Consider the following 17,422-nt stretch of genomic DNA (forward strand, 5'->3'; position numbering starts at 1 on the left):
CCAGGCACCCAGAAGCAGGCTAAAAGAACCAGGGAACTGCTGCTTTATCTCTGTTCTGCCAACCTGACTAATGCCCCCTTTCCTAAACCTGAGCTCTCTGAGGAAAAGCCATTCTATTATTACACACAACATCCCCTCAGGGGTGTGCTCATAAACATCAAGTTCCCAAAGTAATACATTATGCATGAAATACCATCCTAGTTGGACAATTCATCACAATCAATTGTGTAATCCCTATGTGTGAGACGGGATCAGGTGAACAGTCCCAATCAGAGAACTCCTATTTCCGGCTGACCTCTTTACAATCATTACACTGCATTCGGTTAATCAGTGTTTTCATGCCAAAACATTTTGAAGTGCAACATACTCACACCTCAGTTAGATTAGGAGGTAGTGGCGCAGTGGTTATTTCTAATTAGCTAGCTAACCCACTGGTGTCAAGGGTTCAATTCCCACAAGGTAGTTGGTGGAACTTTAACTTTAACTCATGAAACTGGAATTCTAAGGTCGTCTCTTTATTGGTAGCCATGAAATTATCATCTGTTTTTGTAAAACAAAATCTGATTATTTATTGCCCTTCAGGAAAGGAAATCTGCCATCCTTACCTGGTCTGGCCTACACATGACTCCTGACACACAGCAATGTGATTGACCCTCAGCTGTCTGCTGACCTGGCCCAGCAAGTCACTCAATATCTGGGTAATTAGAGATGCTAATTAAATGCTGCCTTTGCCAGTGATGTCTATGTGAAGTAAGAATAGAATGTTGTTGCTGGTTTATGGCAGTTCTATCTCTTTTAAAATTCAGTCCTAAATGTTGCAGTATGAACAAAGCCATGAGTCTTTCTAATGGGTCCATTTCACCACTGTGCAGTTTAGTCACATTCATGCTGATGAGTGGCTAAGCAGCAGTGTGGAAACCAAAATCAAAGTGGTTCTTCCAAATGCTCCCAGGCTTTCGTGAAATTGGTTTACAATTTATTTCGACTAAATATCTAAACATCCACATTCTTAAGTGGCATTTCTATTGCCTACATGGAATTTCCACCTGACTGCATCAACTCAGAAGGTTTCCACCAGCTCACAGGATTCACTGTCACCAGCACAGGTTTTTTCCACGTTGAGATGTTGTTCTTCCAGTTTTGAGAGGAACCAGTGTGGCACATTTCCAGGTCTAATTAAACACCCAAAGTCCACATAAACTGCTACATTCAAGCAAAAGTGTAAACTGTCCATCTAAATATCAGGTAGCAACATCTGATGACAGGCGACTGAAGTATTGTTAACTTAAATTCAAAGTAATGATCTGCACTGGGTGCATGAAAATCCATTGTATAGGTTTCAGTCACAGCTATAAAACAGGTTGAATTGGCCATGTAGAGGCCATATTGGTCCAAATTATACTGGGTAATGTCTCGTTGGAATGTAATTTATGGTCACTTCTTTAAATGCCTATAAAATTTGTCAAAGCCATGGTCACAATTTCTTTAATGGTCATTTGTTACTTCCCAATGCAGTGTAATTTATAAATCCATTAGGCAGGTTGTTGGTCAGCACAGGAACAAAATATATTCTTACATATAGTAGTTGTGCTGGTCTCAGCTGGCAGAGCCCTGATTGACATAAGGAAATAGCCTGGAAGGGAACTCTTCAATCGAAAGTAGATTTTACTTTCGCAATGCTTTTACCTTTATTTAAATTATAAATTGGCTGCAGATTGGATTTGTAGCTTGAGGGCTTATTCAGTATTTGGCTTATCACAACAAAATGGATGTTACTAAATTAGAACTAGCTACAGGAACAGCCAATAAATTATACTTGGCTGTGATCAATTACTTTTAGATGGTTTGCTGATAAGAGACTGTTTGTGTGACATTAAGGAAGGGAGTTGAAAAAGACTGTAAACCAAATTCTGGATAAATCCTGGTTAGCTTCAATAAATAATCACCGGTCTGAACTACATATTTAATGCATTGACACATGGCTTCCAAGCAATGTTGGGAGTGCAAGTAAGTCAGGCCAACCCTGTCACAATAATTCCAGCACAACAACAGGGGAGAGGTAATAAAAGTTCCGCCTGAGTTCTCTGTCAGGCTAGTTTTCCAGTGTTTCTTTTCAACAGTATCATTAGCAAGATCACCAGCAAGGCTTTTGACTGATAACTTCTGTCCCATGAACATCTGGCCTGAAGGAATTTGAGCTCAAATGGCAACACACAATTCACACAAGAGTTTGAATAAGATTTGAGAATCTACCTTGGGCAGTTGCGATGCTGTCACTTTGACTTAATGGGAGCCTATGACAGATTGAAAGAAAAATCATGGCCACAATTTGTCAACTTTGGCCACCTTCTCTTCAACTTTATTATGCCTCCTTTTACATAGTCTTCCTAAGAGCTACTAGCTACTTCAGAAGTATTTTTAATGCATATAGCTTCAATAATATTTTCGTTCACGTGTGTACAGCATCTATTTTATTCCATCCCTGACCCCCAACTAGACAATCCTCAGAGCTCTGAATTTTTCTTCAAATTAAAAGTCTTTACAATATCTGCAAAATAATTCTTTTTTAAAAATTGTGAACTGCAACCAGAGATCTATTCTGTAAAAGTTTACTCATATCAAAATTAAAAAGGTAAGTCTTTCATGCTTTAATAGATATTGGCAATGAAAAGATTCACAATATTGATTTTTTGCAATTCAGTAAAAGGAAATCGTACCGAAGAGAATGTGATTTTATAAGATTAGCAGTCAGTTCATATTGTAACTGTACCAACCTGAGAATCCAGCTCCAATGATGATGTTGCTGTGCTCTGGATGATAATCCAGAATGAAGTCTGAATCTGGGGTAACCTATTGAATGGAAATGTGAAGATTACAGTGTGAAAAACAAAACCTCAGCTGTCATTTCTCCATTGGGCCTAACTTGACCAAAAATGCTTGCATATAGAGGAGTCGATTTGAATGAAGCACAGGATCAGTGCAGTTGAAGGCCAGAGTGAATGGAAAACCGTCCAGTCCCATCCAACAAGAGGCTGAGGTTTGTTGTCAGTCCTTTGAACCTGTAGCAAGTACTAGCTGCCCAAAAGGCCAAATGGGGGTGAGAGTGCAGGCAGCATCGGACATCATCAGTACGGACTAAAAGAATCGGACTGTGCCAGCAGGTTAAAAAGGCACTGAGATGATACCTAGGTTTCCTTGTGGCATCAAGGGGAAAATATTCCTAGCCCAGAGAAACCAAATAGCAAGGCATGAAGATGTCTGACCTCTGCAGATGCTGGTTCCTCTTTTCAATGTCCAGAGTCAGGCAGAGCAGCAGCAACAGGTTCCCTGCTAGTTCTGAGGTGAAAATTGCAGTCAAGTGCAAATAATGTAATCGGAATAGCTAGACCTTGCTGTAAATGTTGGAACCCATGGGAAGGCAATGGGACCAGTGCAAACAAATCATCCACAGCATTTGCCTACCTGGCTGCCTGCCCAGTAGAATGAGGAGTTGGTGAGGCGGGTGGGGTGGATGAGGAAATGTTAACACTCCTCAACCTGCACTGCCTCTCCTACCATCCCACATCTTGCTTACATTTGAAAGTGCACATTTTTCAGCCTTCCGATGAAGCATGCATTTTGAAAAGTCGTTTCAAAACATTTTACATCAAGCCACATTTGTATTGTTAGAGGATTTCAGAACAAGGTTGAATTCATTTCCAGACACAAGTCAGGTTATTTATGAGCTTTGCAAACAGGGGCTGACTCAGAAACACTGAACAAAAAGACTTTCAAAAAAGGAAACTGTCAGCAATTTGAGTTTGTAAACTAAATGGGTTCACAAGAATCAGGAAAGTTGATAACCGTGGAAAGTCAACCCTTAATACAGTGGTTCCTTCAGGCTTTTCTATGAATAAATTATTATTATTGTTTGCCTTGAGAATGTGTTTATTTGACAAAAAATTATAGCCCCATGCAGGAAAATATTACCCTTGAAACAAACAGTCCATCTGAGTTACAATTCTCCCTCACCATCATAAATTAAGTGAGTAACATAGACCTACTGTATAACATTATGGTTCACATAGGCTCAATCAAATGATTTTTCTTTTTGCTGAAGTTGAATCAATATTTCAGTATTTTGTATTAGCTCGCATCTGACAATTCATGTTGTACTAATCAAACTGAAATAGAGCACAGAATCAGCTTGGGGAAATATCCCCCAATTCTGCTTTGTTATGTGGTGACTATAATATAATGCCATGGATAATAACATGATAGTGAAGGAATGTCAGAAACCATAAAAATGAAGTGTGAGATTATTTTAAATACCTTCTGAAACCTGAGGTTAAATTATAGTCCTTTCCTTACCTGATTCCATCTGTTACATAATACTTTCATTGTGTTGAGACTATATTATATAATGTAATAAGGGCTATTAGCAATTGTCAAGTTAATATTAAATTGATTAAAGGCTTGGAGAAACTGATAACATAACCAGTTCAGAAAAATGTTTCAATTAAATTGCAAGGAATGTACAGGAGATTGTCTTAGAGCTATAGGAAATATACTCAAGGGAATTAGGAGTCTAGCATATATGGTATTTTGTTCTCATATGCCGCAGGTATTTATATGACTGAGGATTAAATTAATATACACACAATTCTTTAGTATATTTAGAGAAGATATTAAATAGAAAATATGCTTTAGGCTACTAAATATAATTGCTGTTTTAATACAATATTAAAAGTAACTAGAATATTATTTTTTCAGGAGTAATAAGGTAGGATGTACATGTAGATCTTGAAGGTACTAACATTTTATGTGCCAATTTTATTCAAAGCCCCTTTGATGAAAGTTTCAACACAGCCTAAAATACCGGAAACCGATTTTACAGAGGAGTGATTCTGAAGAGATATTAATATTTATGAGGAATTATTCTTTCTTTCACAACTCAAAGAAAATAGATCCTAAGAAATCAAAGGGAACCAGATTTCCAGTATAGCTTTTAAAGCCTTTCTAGTTACATGAAGACAAGGAGAATGATACGTTACTGTATACATGCAGTATTCAACAATCGCAGGCTTTGGATCCACGCCAGGAAACTCTTTAGATAAAAAGGTGCTCAGAATGTTCACATCCTGAGAAGGCTGCTGAAATACGATATCACGTTCATCTGGGTCAGCATCACTGCCACTGTGGTAGCAGACCTAAAAAGGGAATTTTTGTTCAAGATCATCTGCCATCTGTTATAGAGTACATTCTAGACATACACATGTTCTCACACACTCACTTTCTTATACACACATGTCCAGAAAGGGCGCATTCCTTATTCAAACCAAGGCACAATTTATGCCACATTATTAATTTATTTCTGCGATGTATTCACATGTATTATAAATTAGGTTGGAGCTACACTAACACATTTCCCTTTCGGCCATTAACGTTAGGAGGAGGAGATGACCTTTTATCTCATAAGCACTGGCAATGTAGAATTAAATTTTATTCTTTATGTCTCCCAATGTATTGTGTTCCCATTATGACTCACAATAGACTGCAACAGCACAGCTATGTATCAAAAGAATCACATGCAATCATGTTTAAGAAAATAAATAAGATCTATGTTAAAAATCACACAACACCAGGTTATCGTCCAACAGATTTAGCTTTCGGAGTGCTGCTCCTTCATCAGGTGGTTAGATCAAATAAGATCTAATTATTTTGCCCCTTGGCCTGACAAAATTGATGGGAAAAACAATCCATACTGAACTCTTGTTCAATTAATACCACATTGCTGCAATTTGACCCTTCAGACTTCATGTTGGGGAGGTAGATATCTCAAAGCAACTTTTCACTTGTCATTCCCCATCACCATGCAGAACCCTGCTCATTGCCACAAAGGTACAAAACCAGCAAAGCCTTCTGTCTGCAGACCACCCACATTTAAATAAGATTTTCATTGCTTTAGGCTGGGAGTGGTATTTCCTTTCAACAAGTTTTTTTTAAATTGAGGATGGATTACCCCATCCCCAGTGGAAGGGGACTTACAGGCATTCGATAATGGCATAAAACAATGACAGTCCCTCTAGAGGATAGACATGGTTATTGCAATTTATCCCAGTACCAAGGCCAAGTGCTCATCAAGTCACTGCCAGATCAAAATATGATCTTTTCAAGCCTAAGGCTACCTTCAGAATTCAGGACATTAGACTCCACAGAAAAGAGATTTCAACCATTTCCTGGCAATCTCTTCAAAATACTTTTATTCTTTTGTATTATGAAAATGATTTGTATTCCTTTTTGATAGCTGATTGCCAAGTTGTCTCTCCAACCTAAGTGATAGAGTAAGGGTATCCTTTATGCTCTCTGTATAATGAAATGGATTATAAAGACTGAGTGCCTTGGCATTATTCTTGCAGTTTAGATGATGTTCCTCACTACATGTTTCTTCACTGCTTGCACATATAACAAATCTTCTACAATAGGCCTAATTCCAATCGCAGAATAGTTTTAATTCTTTCACAGGAAATGTATGTTACAGGCAAGGTCAGCACTTGTTGCCCATCCCTAATTGCATAATCAGTAGTGACATTTTTATATCCCACACCAATTACATTTATTGCTTTTCAGAGTGAAGCAGTCAAGTTAATGTCCCAGTATGAAAAAAAAGACCTGTGCTGTGAAATTAGTTGAGACTACCTAACTCTCTTCCGTTCAGGATCTTTGCAGCTAGCTGTCTGAGGACTTTTGTCTGTCTGCATTGGATTTAAGCATTAATTCCAAAAAAAACACTCAAAGCCACTGTCTTTAATGATATAAAGAAATCTTTTCACTAGAAATTCATGAACATTTTACGACAGACATTAATTTGTGTATAGATTTTACTTAACATTGACACGTGTATATAATTGCATTAATCACTCCGAGAGTGGTGGTATTCAGTGAGTCCAGATCGTATAAATCATACATGAATACGCTATTCAGCCTCTTGAGCCTGTCTCCTATTTGATAGAATCAAAGCTGAACTGCTTAAGGCTTCAACTCCATTTTCCCATCTATAACATTTGACTCCTTTTCCAGTCATGAATCTATCCAACTCAGCGTTAAAAATATTTAATGTTCCTAATTCCACTTCAAAAACAAGTAGGCTTCAGGTGCATTACCTGAGGTTAGGTGCTGAAAATAATTGAAAGCCCATTTTAAAGTAATAAATCCTACTCTTGTTTTTGTCTGATTCTTGTTATATTATATATGGCTAGATTACAAAATGCATAACAATATGGGAAGCATAGTCATGTGGGTGAGAGTTTAGCAAATAGGTTTTAGGACACCCAAACTGAGGCCTTACAACATCATCCTAGTGGGTGGGATGTGTAACAGAAGCATGACAAGTCTTGTGCGTTTGTTTCCATTACGAAGGCAAACTGAAGAATTTATCATTGCACAGAAGGCTGACAGGAAGCTGGCAAAACTGTGACAAAGGAGAGGAATATTTTGCAGATGGTAATTATGAATACATATAAGACCTTAAACAATATTTTTGCATATATTTATTTTTCCATCTATGAGAAGACAATGTCAAAAGGTCAAATCTATGCTGAAAATACCCATGGCTTTGAATTTAAAACTGCCTTTTCTTACTTTGATAATAAATGTGTGTCCAGGCTTTTGACATTGCCCTATTTTACAGGTGAACATTACTTGTTAATTTACAGTATGTATTAATATTCCTGCTCTTCAATTTATAATTTCTGTACTGCTTTATTTTAACTCATGGGATATGGCCTTTGCTGGCTGGGCCAGCATTTACTATCCATCCCCTGTTGCCCTTAAGGTGGTGGTGAGCTGTCTTCTTGAACTGCTGCAGTCCACGCGCACAAGGCTATTAGCAGAGGAAGACCAGGATTTTGACCCAGTGATAGTGAAGGATATGATATCTTTCACAGTCAGGACAGTCAATGGCTTAGAGGGAAACTTGCAGGTGGTAGTGTTCCCATGTATAAGCTGCCTTTGTCCTTCGACATGGTAGTAGTCCTGGGTTTGGAAAGTGCTGCTTAAGGATTCTTGTGATTTTTCTGTAGTGCCTCCTATGGATGGTACACACAGCTGCTACTGAGCATTGGTGATGGAGGGAGTGGATGTTTGTGGATGTGGTGCCAATCAAGTGAGATACTTTGCCCTGGATGGTATCAAGCTTCTTCAGTGTTGTTGGAGTTGTACTCATCCAGGTAATATTCCATTATCCTCCAGATTTGTGCAATGTAAAAGGAGACAGGCTTTGGGGAGTCAGGAACAACATTCCCTCTAAGCTGTGAGGCTGGCAGGTTCCGCGTATGCCAATTGGCATACTGATGCATTGGCTTCTGAAACCAAAAGGCACTGCTGTATACTGAGTCAGGAGCCACATGCAGTGGCAGGAAAAATTATAGGGAATGTGTGTTAGGAGGTGAGTTACTCACTGCAAGATACCTAAACTCTGACCTGCTCTTGTAACCGCTATTTATATGGCTAGTCTACCTCATTTAGTCATGGAGTGATAAAGTCATACGACATGGAAACAGACCCTTCAGTCTATCTCATCCATGCCAACCACATTTCTCAAGAGCCCCACTTCCCTGCACTTGACTCATATCCCTTGAAACTTTTCCTATTCATGTACCTGTCCAAATGTATTTTATTTGTATCTTCATCCACCACAGAGGGTCAATGGTAACCCTCAGCATATTGACAGTGGGGATTTAGGGATAGTAATGCCATTGAATGTCAAGGGGCAGTGGTTAAATTTTCTCCTGCTGGAAAAGTGGTACAATTTCTTTCATGAATTTCTAAGACTGTTCACCTGAAAACAATAAACCTCGTATACCTGATTGTTTAATCCTTTTATATCTATGAAAGCACATGCACAACTTCTAAAAATATCCTTTTAAATCCCTTCACTATGTAGACTACTGTACTGTACTCTGGATCAAAGTAAACATACTTAAATTATCCAAAAACACACAAAATAATCTTTAAAAGAATCCCTAAACCAGTTGCATAAACAGAATATTTGATAACAGCAGGCATAATATTGTGATTCTCACTCATGAGAGAAATCAATAATGACTGAAGTCTTGCAATAAACACCATATACCAAATGACCAGATCAAGTACCCATTTCTCTCTTCTCTGTTGTCTATACGGATAACACATGAAGTAGTGAACATATGGATTATCTATGCTCTGGACACACATTTTCATCCATTCAAGTTTCAATCTAATGAAATTTGTTCTTATTTTCTATTCCCTGCAGCTGTATAATCATTATGAACACAATTTGTGGAGAATCTGTCAGCCCAATCAATCAATCTCAGAGTGATGATCAAAAGTTGACTATAACTTCAATTGCCATTCAGAAAAACTTCCATTTATATAATGTCATTTGCATTATAAAATATCCAAAGATGTTTCACAGGAATGTTATAAAAGCAAAATCATACACAGAGCCACATTTGTACTTGCAGAATAAAGAACCTAATCTCCATATCCATACCTTCATAAGTCCCGGATATTCATTGGAAGGAAGACCATAGATATGATGTTCAATGGAGTCAGAAATTTTTATAAAGCAAGGATGTCCCTTCTGAATTCCATATGTTCCAAGGACTTTCTCCTTCCAGTAACAAACCACGATCCTCAGTGTCTAACAAAGGTTGTCAATTCAACAGGTAAAAGGTTAATTCAAACGATGAAAAATAAATGTGCCTGTGAGGCACATGACATTCTAGCAAAGCAATGGGCAGTGTTTCACACAAGTGAGAGGCCACTAACTCAGCAGTGACAAAGAAACGAGGGAGTAATTGAGGTCTATTATAGTAAAATACACACTCTTGGGTGTAGCAATATTGCCAGACTTATGTAACTTGTTACATCCTTAATTACAGGTCACCCCAGAGAGGCAAGCACATCTTAAAGCTACTAATAGTCAGCTGCTACGATGGCTGAACTGAGACCAATGGACTACAGATGCTGGAAATCAGTGTCAAAAAGTGTGGTGCTGGAAAAGCACAGCAGGTCAGGCAGCATCCGAGGAGCAGGAGAATCGACGTTTTGGGCATTCCTGATGCAGGGTTTATGCTCGAAACATTGACTCTCCTGCTCCTCGGATGCTGCCTGACCTGCTGTGCTTTTCCAGCACTACACGGTTTGACTCAGAACAGAGAGCAGTGCCTTTTAAAAGTAAATTTTTCAATGAACTCAAATACTACAATTTACACTGATGTAAACTAGTGAAGATGGATGGATTTAGCTGGCCTCCTCCATCCTTTCCTTGTGAAAATCCCCTGTTTTAAAGGACAATGGTAGCTCTCTACTGATAACATCTTCACTGGCCAGGCAGGGCGTGGTGTTGAGATACAGTGTACTTAGTCTTTTCTCCACTCAAAGGACAGAATCCTGGAGGGGTCTGAGTGATGTCAGCTATGGCAAAATGTGTAGCAGAATCAGGCAATAAGTGTGGAGGCCCATCTTAATAGAGTCATAGAGATGTACAGCATGGAAACAGACCCTTCAGTCCAACCTGTCCAACTCAACCCGTCTTTTATGCTTTTCACAATTGGCATGACAATATGCTCACCAAGCAGTGGAGGGTTATAATTGACAGGCATTAAGACTTGTTAAATGACTTGTTAATGCCATGACTCAGCTCATTAATATCCAGCCTTCCATCTTATCAAACAAGCTTGATATTGAGAACATATGACATGGAAACCAGACCAAATAACTGGCGGATTCAGCTCCCCACTTGCTTCATACAACATCCATGTTGGAGAGTGGGCACCAACATCTCAGGGCATGCTCCCACATGCAGCCCACATCTACAGACACCAGCACCCAACATGTGCCAGCCTCTAAAGAACCCTCATTGTACATCTCCGACCCATTTACAGGACTCTTCTGCATTGCAGTGCTGCATCTCAAGCTGCACTGGCAACTCCCATTGTAACCCTGCAGCAAGGACACTGTGCTCTGGATCACACTCATGGACTGGACCAGGCTGTATATCTGATGTGTTCACTTGCTCTCATCGCATTCACAAACTCTGAGCCTACCTGATACTCCCATCCCCCATGTCTGGCAGTGCCTTGCCCCCTTAGCCAGTGATATCAGGTTCAAATTACTGCTGTTTTGCTGAGTCATTCAGCACAGACACAAAGCCAAGCATCTTTGCATCGTTGTCAGCAGAGCTCAGTCAGGTCAAAGGGATAGCCGCCAGTCAGGAGTTCCCAGCACACTACATCAAGAGCCGCATCTGATGAGTCCAGATCTACCTGGGATTGGTCAGAGACAGGATCTTCTCCTCAATCATGGTTAGGAGTTGAATGGCAGGGCAGCACATCACTGCCTTGACTCTTCCTGCCCCATCGTAGGTATGATGGAAAATGAAAGTGGGTGGCACAGTGTACCAGGTGAGTGAGTAAGTAACTTATAGGGTGTGCCGGGTTAAGATATTAGGTGTTGAGGTGGGAAAGACCCCACCCGTTCGGGCTGCTTCTAATGTTCCAAGGCCTCACAAGCTGTTCACTTTATTAGCTTTGGAGCAGACTGCTGTCTTCATTAAAGACAAAGGACAAAATGCACTTCTTCAAGCCATAATATCATCACAGGGGCAGGGTACGTACATAATGAAGCAAGTTCAATAAGACACCACCGTGAGAACTCACAATGCCTCGTCTTAATCCTCCAAAAAGCTCAACACAATGCAGACTCAGAAAAGAAAAAAGCTCAGCCCACAGTCGCTTCTACAGCTGTTGGAGCTCTGGTTGACTGGTAGGCTGCTAATATTACTGGCAACACAAGGGCGGCTTGTGAAGGCTGGGAAATCACAACACAGAACTGGGTGGGAGGGTGAACCGTGAGGAGGATAGATAGATGCTTCAGCGTGATTTGGACAAGTTGAGTCAGTGGGTAAGTGAATGGGGAGACGCAGTATAATGTGGATAGATGTGAGGTTATCCACTTTGGTAGCAAAAACAGGACAGCAGTTTATTACCTGAAGGGTGAGAGATTGGGCAAGGGGGGGAGGCATAATGAGACCTTTCACTGAGAGTAAACCTGCAGGTGCAGCAGGGGGTGAAGACCACACACAGTATGTTAGCCTTCATAACAAGAGGAGTTCAATACAGGAGCAGGGATATCTTGCTGCAATTGTACATGACTTGGTGAAACCATCCGTGGAGTACTGTGTGCAGTTCAGAACCTCCAGGAAGGATGTTCTGGCTATGGAGGGAGTACAACAAAGATTTCCCAGACTGATTCCTGGGATAGCTGGTCTGATGTTTGAACAGAGACTGGATCAGTTAGGACAATATTCACTGAGGTTTAGAAGAATGTGTTGGGGGAGCAATCTCATAGAATCCTGTAAACAGTCTAATAGGATTTAACATGGTAAATTCAGAGGGGATGTTCGCAGTCATTGAAGCAGAGTCGCAGCCTAAGGGTATGGTGCAGGACATTTAGGACGGAGATGAGGAGATATGTTTTCACCCAGAAAGTGGTGAGTATGTGTAATTCTCTGCCACAGAAAGCAGTTGAGGCTAAAATGTTAAATACTTTCCAGAAGGAGTTAGATTTAGTTCTATGGGCTAAAGGGATCAAAGGGAAAAGCAGGAGTAGGATACAGAGATGGATGATCAGCCATGATCATGTTGAATAGTGGAATAGGCTTGAATGGCCTACTCCTGGTCTGATTTTCCATGTTTCTATCTTTGTGGATCTTGGATGGCTTTAAATCTCCTAAATTCGATCACCAAACACCAACAACAAAACCCTCATCAAACTGGCATTAAACCTGGGACCTTCCTGGTCTGTATGACTCAAGCATTGGCAAGACACAGGCGGAAGTGGGTACTGCAGATGCTAGAGATTAGAGTCAAGATTAGAGTGGTGCTGGAAAAGCACAGCAGGTCAGGCAGCATCCAAGGAACAGGAAAACAGACGTTGCGGACAAAAGCCCTTCATCAGAAATTTTGCCCAATATGTCAATTTTCCTGCTCTTCCGATGCCTGACCTGCTGTGCTTTTCGAGCACCACTAACATTGGCTGGACATGTTGAATGATTTGGGATAGTCACAATATTGTTTCATTCTCCATGTTTCTGGGCTTTAAGCATTAAATAATGGCAGCCTTCTGGCAAGATATATTAATACAGTGATATGCTACACTACAAAGTAATGGAGCATAGGAACATCTGTTGTTTCCCTAATATGATAAAGCCTTGATTTGGAGCTGCATTATTAAATGGAGTACAGTACCGAAAACAGGAGTTTCTCCAGATGGAGAAAGATGGAATTCAGTCATCCGTAATTCCCAGATCATTATTTGGGAACAGTTTTGTGAGACACTGGAGAGCAATTTGCAGAACAGTCAGTGGCTTAAAAAATAATCATACAGTTGAAGGAGTGCCCATCTCTGCACAAGAAACATAAACGTAGCTGTACCCCTAGAAAGATCTCCAACAGTTCTCGGTGAACACGTGATCATCAGAAATAGGAACAGGAGGAAGCCAAACTCCCCTGAGCCTACATCAATCTCACTTTCCCAACCTATACCTAGATCCCGCTATTCCTTTGACTATCAAAAATACATCATTCATAGATGTATTCCATGACACAGCATGTCCCTTTGAAGTTGAGAATTCTAAAGACTTACACCATGAAGACATTTTTCTACAGGTCTATCCCAAATGGCCAATGCCTTAACCTAAGACTATGAATCTCCAACCAAGGTGAAGAACATCAATATCCATTCCGATCAGCCATGAAGAACATGAAGGCAGATGTATATGTGAAAATGACTGGCAACTCACATGAGAAACATAAACTGTGTAAATCCTGATATGTTGTCTAATCCTTCTCCCCAGGACAATACTAATAATAACACATTTTTCTAGTTCTCTTCCAAAATAAAACAGCTTTGCTGAATAAAAACTGATTCTTTTGCACTGTTTCTCCCCCATCCTTTGCAGCATTTGTAACAGTATCAGTCTGTAAATCACAAAAAGGATTTACAATCCAGTCCTCTTAATCTCTGTTGAAGGCTCCTGCACAGAGGAGATAGTCCTTTCAGAGAAATAGTGTTTCAAATGTAATCACATATGTTTCTTCAAAAATGAAAAATATTGCCTCCATTTGTCATATGTGCAAAAACCTATGGCAAATCAACTAGCCTACATGACTGCTTTAAAAGAAAACTAATGACTTCAATAAATATCTCAATATTAATGTGATTTCCCCCATAAATATTATAAAACTGAAAGCACCATTTCACAGGTTAATCAGTGAGATCAATATAAAGAGTGTTAAAGAGTGAGCGTGTGGGAGGCAGAGGGATGGAAAAAGCAGAAGAGGAAATTCAGCCATTTAATCTTATGCAGAGCACTCCCACGCCTGTCTGAATGAAAACCATAATTGCAATTGGCCGTCCTATTATTCAAGAATCCAAGAAGCTTTGACTGGTGGACAAATGTGTGAAGTCATGAGGAGGAAGGTAGGTTGGGATTATCCCAGAACCTGAACAATGTGGGCTCTGGCAAGAACCTTGGGAGAATTGATTGAGAATTCAAACAATTCTTGACGCCAGGATCATCACGTTTCACAACCAACTTCCAGATCTCGAGGTGACATTCTCACTAGTGAGCAGTGAAAAGCCTATTAGCATGGATTGTTGCTCATTATCCCCCTCGTACTACTGAACCTTGCCTCATTAATATTCAGGCTCCCACTGTCTTCCCAATGTAAACATCAGTGTGTACCCAGCGACTCCAGCACTTTGCTTGCTCCTCCAGCCTTCCATCATGGTTACCTGGCACCAGCATCTCAGGGCACCCTCCACTGGCAGCAGCTGCACACTTTGCTTGTCCATGGACAGCAGTACAGGACCCATGCCAGCCTTTTCACATCATCATGGGCTCATCTGGATTCAATGCAGTACCCTCCTGCACTGCCATGCTGCAGACCGACAACTATCACTGCATTGCTACTACACCAACACAGGGTACAGGGACTGGCATCCAGCTCACGGACTGCAACTGGACCAGGCAACATGGGGCAGCACAGTGGCTCAGTGGTTAGCTCTGCTGCCTCACAGCACCAGGGACTCAGGTTCAATTCCAGCCTCGGCTGACTGTCTGTGTGGAGTTTGCAAATTCTCCCCATGTCTGCATGGGTTTACTCCAGGTGCTCCGGTTTCCTCCAACAGTCCAAAAATATGCATCTTAGGTGGATTGGCTATGCTAAATTGCCCATAATGTTAGGTACGTTAGTTAGTGGTAAATATAGGGTGGGGGAATGGGTCTGGTTGGGTTTCTCTTCAGAGGGTCGGTGTGGACTTGTTGGGCCGAAGGGCCTGTTTCCACACTGTAGGGATCCTAATCTAAACATCTCTGGGCTGCTTGCTTGCCCTCTTAGCAATCTCTCAGCATCCAGCTCAATGCTTGCAGCATCTCTGCCTTGACTTTCCCCCTCAGTCTCACTTTAAAGGTTCTAGTCTATCTGTATTGCCTTGCAGTTTAGCACAGACACAATCCAGGCAACTTGTCCTGGTTGTCGCTAGTGATCAGTCAAATGGTTGGATATGTTACTGTACAGCACAGTGCTATATTAATCTCATACCTACAGCATGTGCCAGCAGCCTATGTGACAAATACACAAATACTAAATGATCACATCTCAAAGTCCTCAGTGAAGTCACAGTGGACTGCTATCAGGGGTCCTGGTACGGTCAAAGGCAGCATCCACCATCAGTCCAGGGGTTTAGTCACAGTCAGTTGTCTGCTTGGAGCAGTCAGGACCAGGGATGTCCATCATATTAAAGTCTGGGTGGTGGGCCACGGTCAGTCCGGCAGTGCCAGGGTCAGGGATTAGCACAGCATGAGTCAGAAGGAGCATCACTGGGCAATGGTTGGTAGTTTCAATGTAGCTGGCACCTTGACAAACACCAGGATAGGACTGCCAGCCAGCCATTCATGTTTTACATCCTAGCAGCTGGCATTGTTCTGTGACAATGTCTCAATCTGCACTGGCACTGCACCTTGCTCATCTGAGGAAATGGCATAGAAGATGGTAGACCCTGGATTTCCTCTATCTCTTATACATCCTGAGGACACTTTCAATTGTGACCTCTTCATGTGGAAGCTGTTCAGCCTCACTGGTGGTTTATATATATATATATTGTGTGTGTGCGTGTATGTGCACCACATCCCAAATTGCTGCCTCCCATCCCCAGTGCTGAGATCTCCCATTTTCCTGACTACAACAATGTCACATCTTGCCCACAAAACCCATAGCACAGATATGCTCCCCCCCCACTCCCACCTTACTGACTAGGCTGGACAGCCCCAGGTGATGACTGCCCAGACCCCTGAATGCACTCAGTGATCTCCCAACCAATGCTCTGCTAATCCCTTGACCATACAGCTGAGGACTGACTTTGGCCCAGCATCTGGGCTTTACTAAGGTGGACCCTGACCCGGCCTTCCCCAATTAGATGATTAGATTACTTACAGTGTGGAAACTGGCCCTTCAGCCCAACAAGTCCACATCGACCCGCACCCATTCCCCTACATTTGCCTATGCACGTAACACTATGGGCAATTTAGCATGGCAAATTCACCTAACATGCACATTCTTGGACTGTGGGAGGAAACCGGATCACCCGGAGGAAACGCACGCAGACACAGGGAGAATATGCAAACCCCACACAGTCAGTCGCCTGAGGCGGGAATTGAACCGGGGTCTCTGGCGTTGTGAGGCAGCAGTGCTAACCACTGTGCCACCGTGCCCCCCAACTTATGTCTAAATTCTGAACTGACTTATTGTGCCTGGGCACCCCCCCACTGAAGGCTGCCTCTCTTCACTTAACAGAGGGCTATCCTCAGAATTGGGGGTGGAGTCTCTGGAGGCTTGAAGCCTACTCATTGTGCTTACAGCGTAAGCTATTGCTGGGGGCTGGGGGGGTGGGGGGGGTGAGGGATCTGGTGAAGCACAGAAGCAACATATCCACGCCTTTTCACTGTCAACTGCTGATGACCATGAGAAACCTGCTGGTTTTGTGTCTGTACTAAAAGGCAAAACCAGACAGGAATATCGGTCACCTGTTCACAATAACCCAGGGGGGCAACGTGTTAAAAGCCAAGGCAAGGCAGCGATGCTGTGAGCACTCAAGTAGGAGTGAGGTGAGTGAGCTCTAATAGACCAAGGGAGCAGCCTGGCACCTGGTGCAATCCATGAGCAGGGAACCCCTCCCTGTACATAGTACTCTTGCGGCAGCATTGCAATGATAATTGATAGCGTGTCCCAGAGTGCAGGCTGGCAGTGCAGAGGCATGTGTCTGATGTGAACAGGGGTTGAGTGAAACTATTTCCCTGAAAAGTTGATGCCAAATGTCCGAGGTAGAGATCTGAAAG

General features: G+C 41.6%; 1 protein-coding gene across 2 annotated transcripts in view; it reads right to left on the minus strand.

Annotated features, from left to right (window-relative positions):
• The window catches only part of pipox (pipecolic acid oxidase), a 57,434-nt gene that overhangs the window by 3,873 nt on the left and 36,139 nt on the right, over positions 1 to 17,422 (minus strand). For both annotated transcript variants that reach the window (XM_043718456.1, XM_043718457.1), the window contains exons 5-7: positions 9,512 to 9,661; positions 5,034 to 5,189; positions 2,775 to 2,850 (exon numbers count right to left, since the gene is read on the minus strand). In XM_043718456.1, coding sequence (XP_043574391.1) covers positions 2,775 to 2,850; positions 5,034 to 5,189; positions 9,512 to 9,661 — 382 coding nt within the window. The remainder of the gene's footprint in view (positions 1 to 2,774; positions 2,851 to 5,033; positions 5,190 to 9,511; positions 9,662 to 17,422) is intronic.

This window comes from Chiloscyllium plagiosum, chromosome 28 (assembly GCF_004010195.1).
Source record: "Chiloscyllium plagiosum isolate BGI_BamShark_2017 chromosome 28, ASM401019v2, whole genome shotgun sequence".
Lineage (NCBI taxonomy): Eukaryota > Metazoa > Chordata > Chondrichthyes > Orectolobiformes > Hemiscylliidae > Chiloscyllium > Chiloscyllium plagiosum.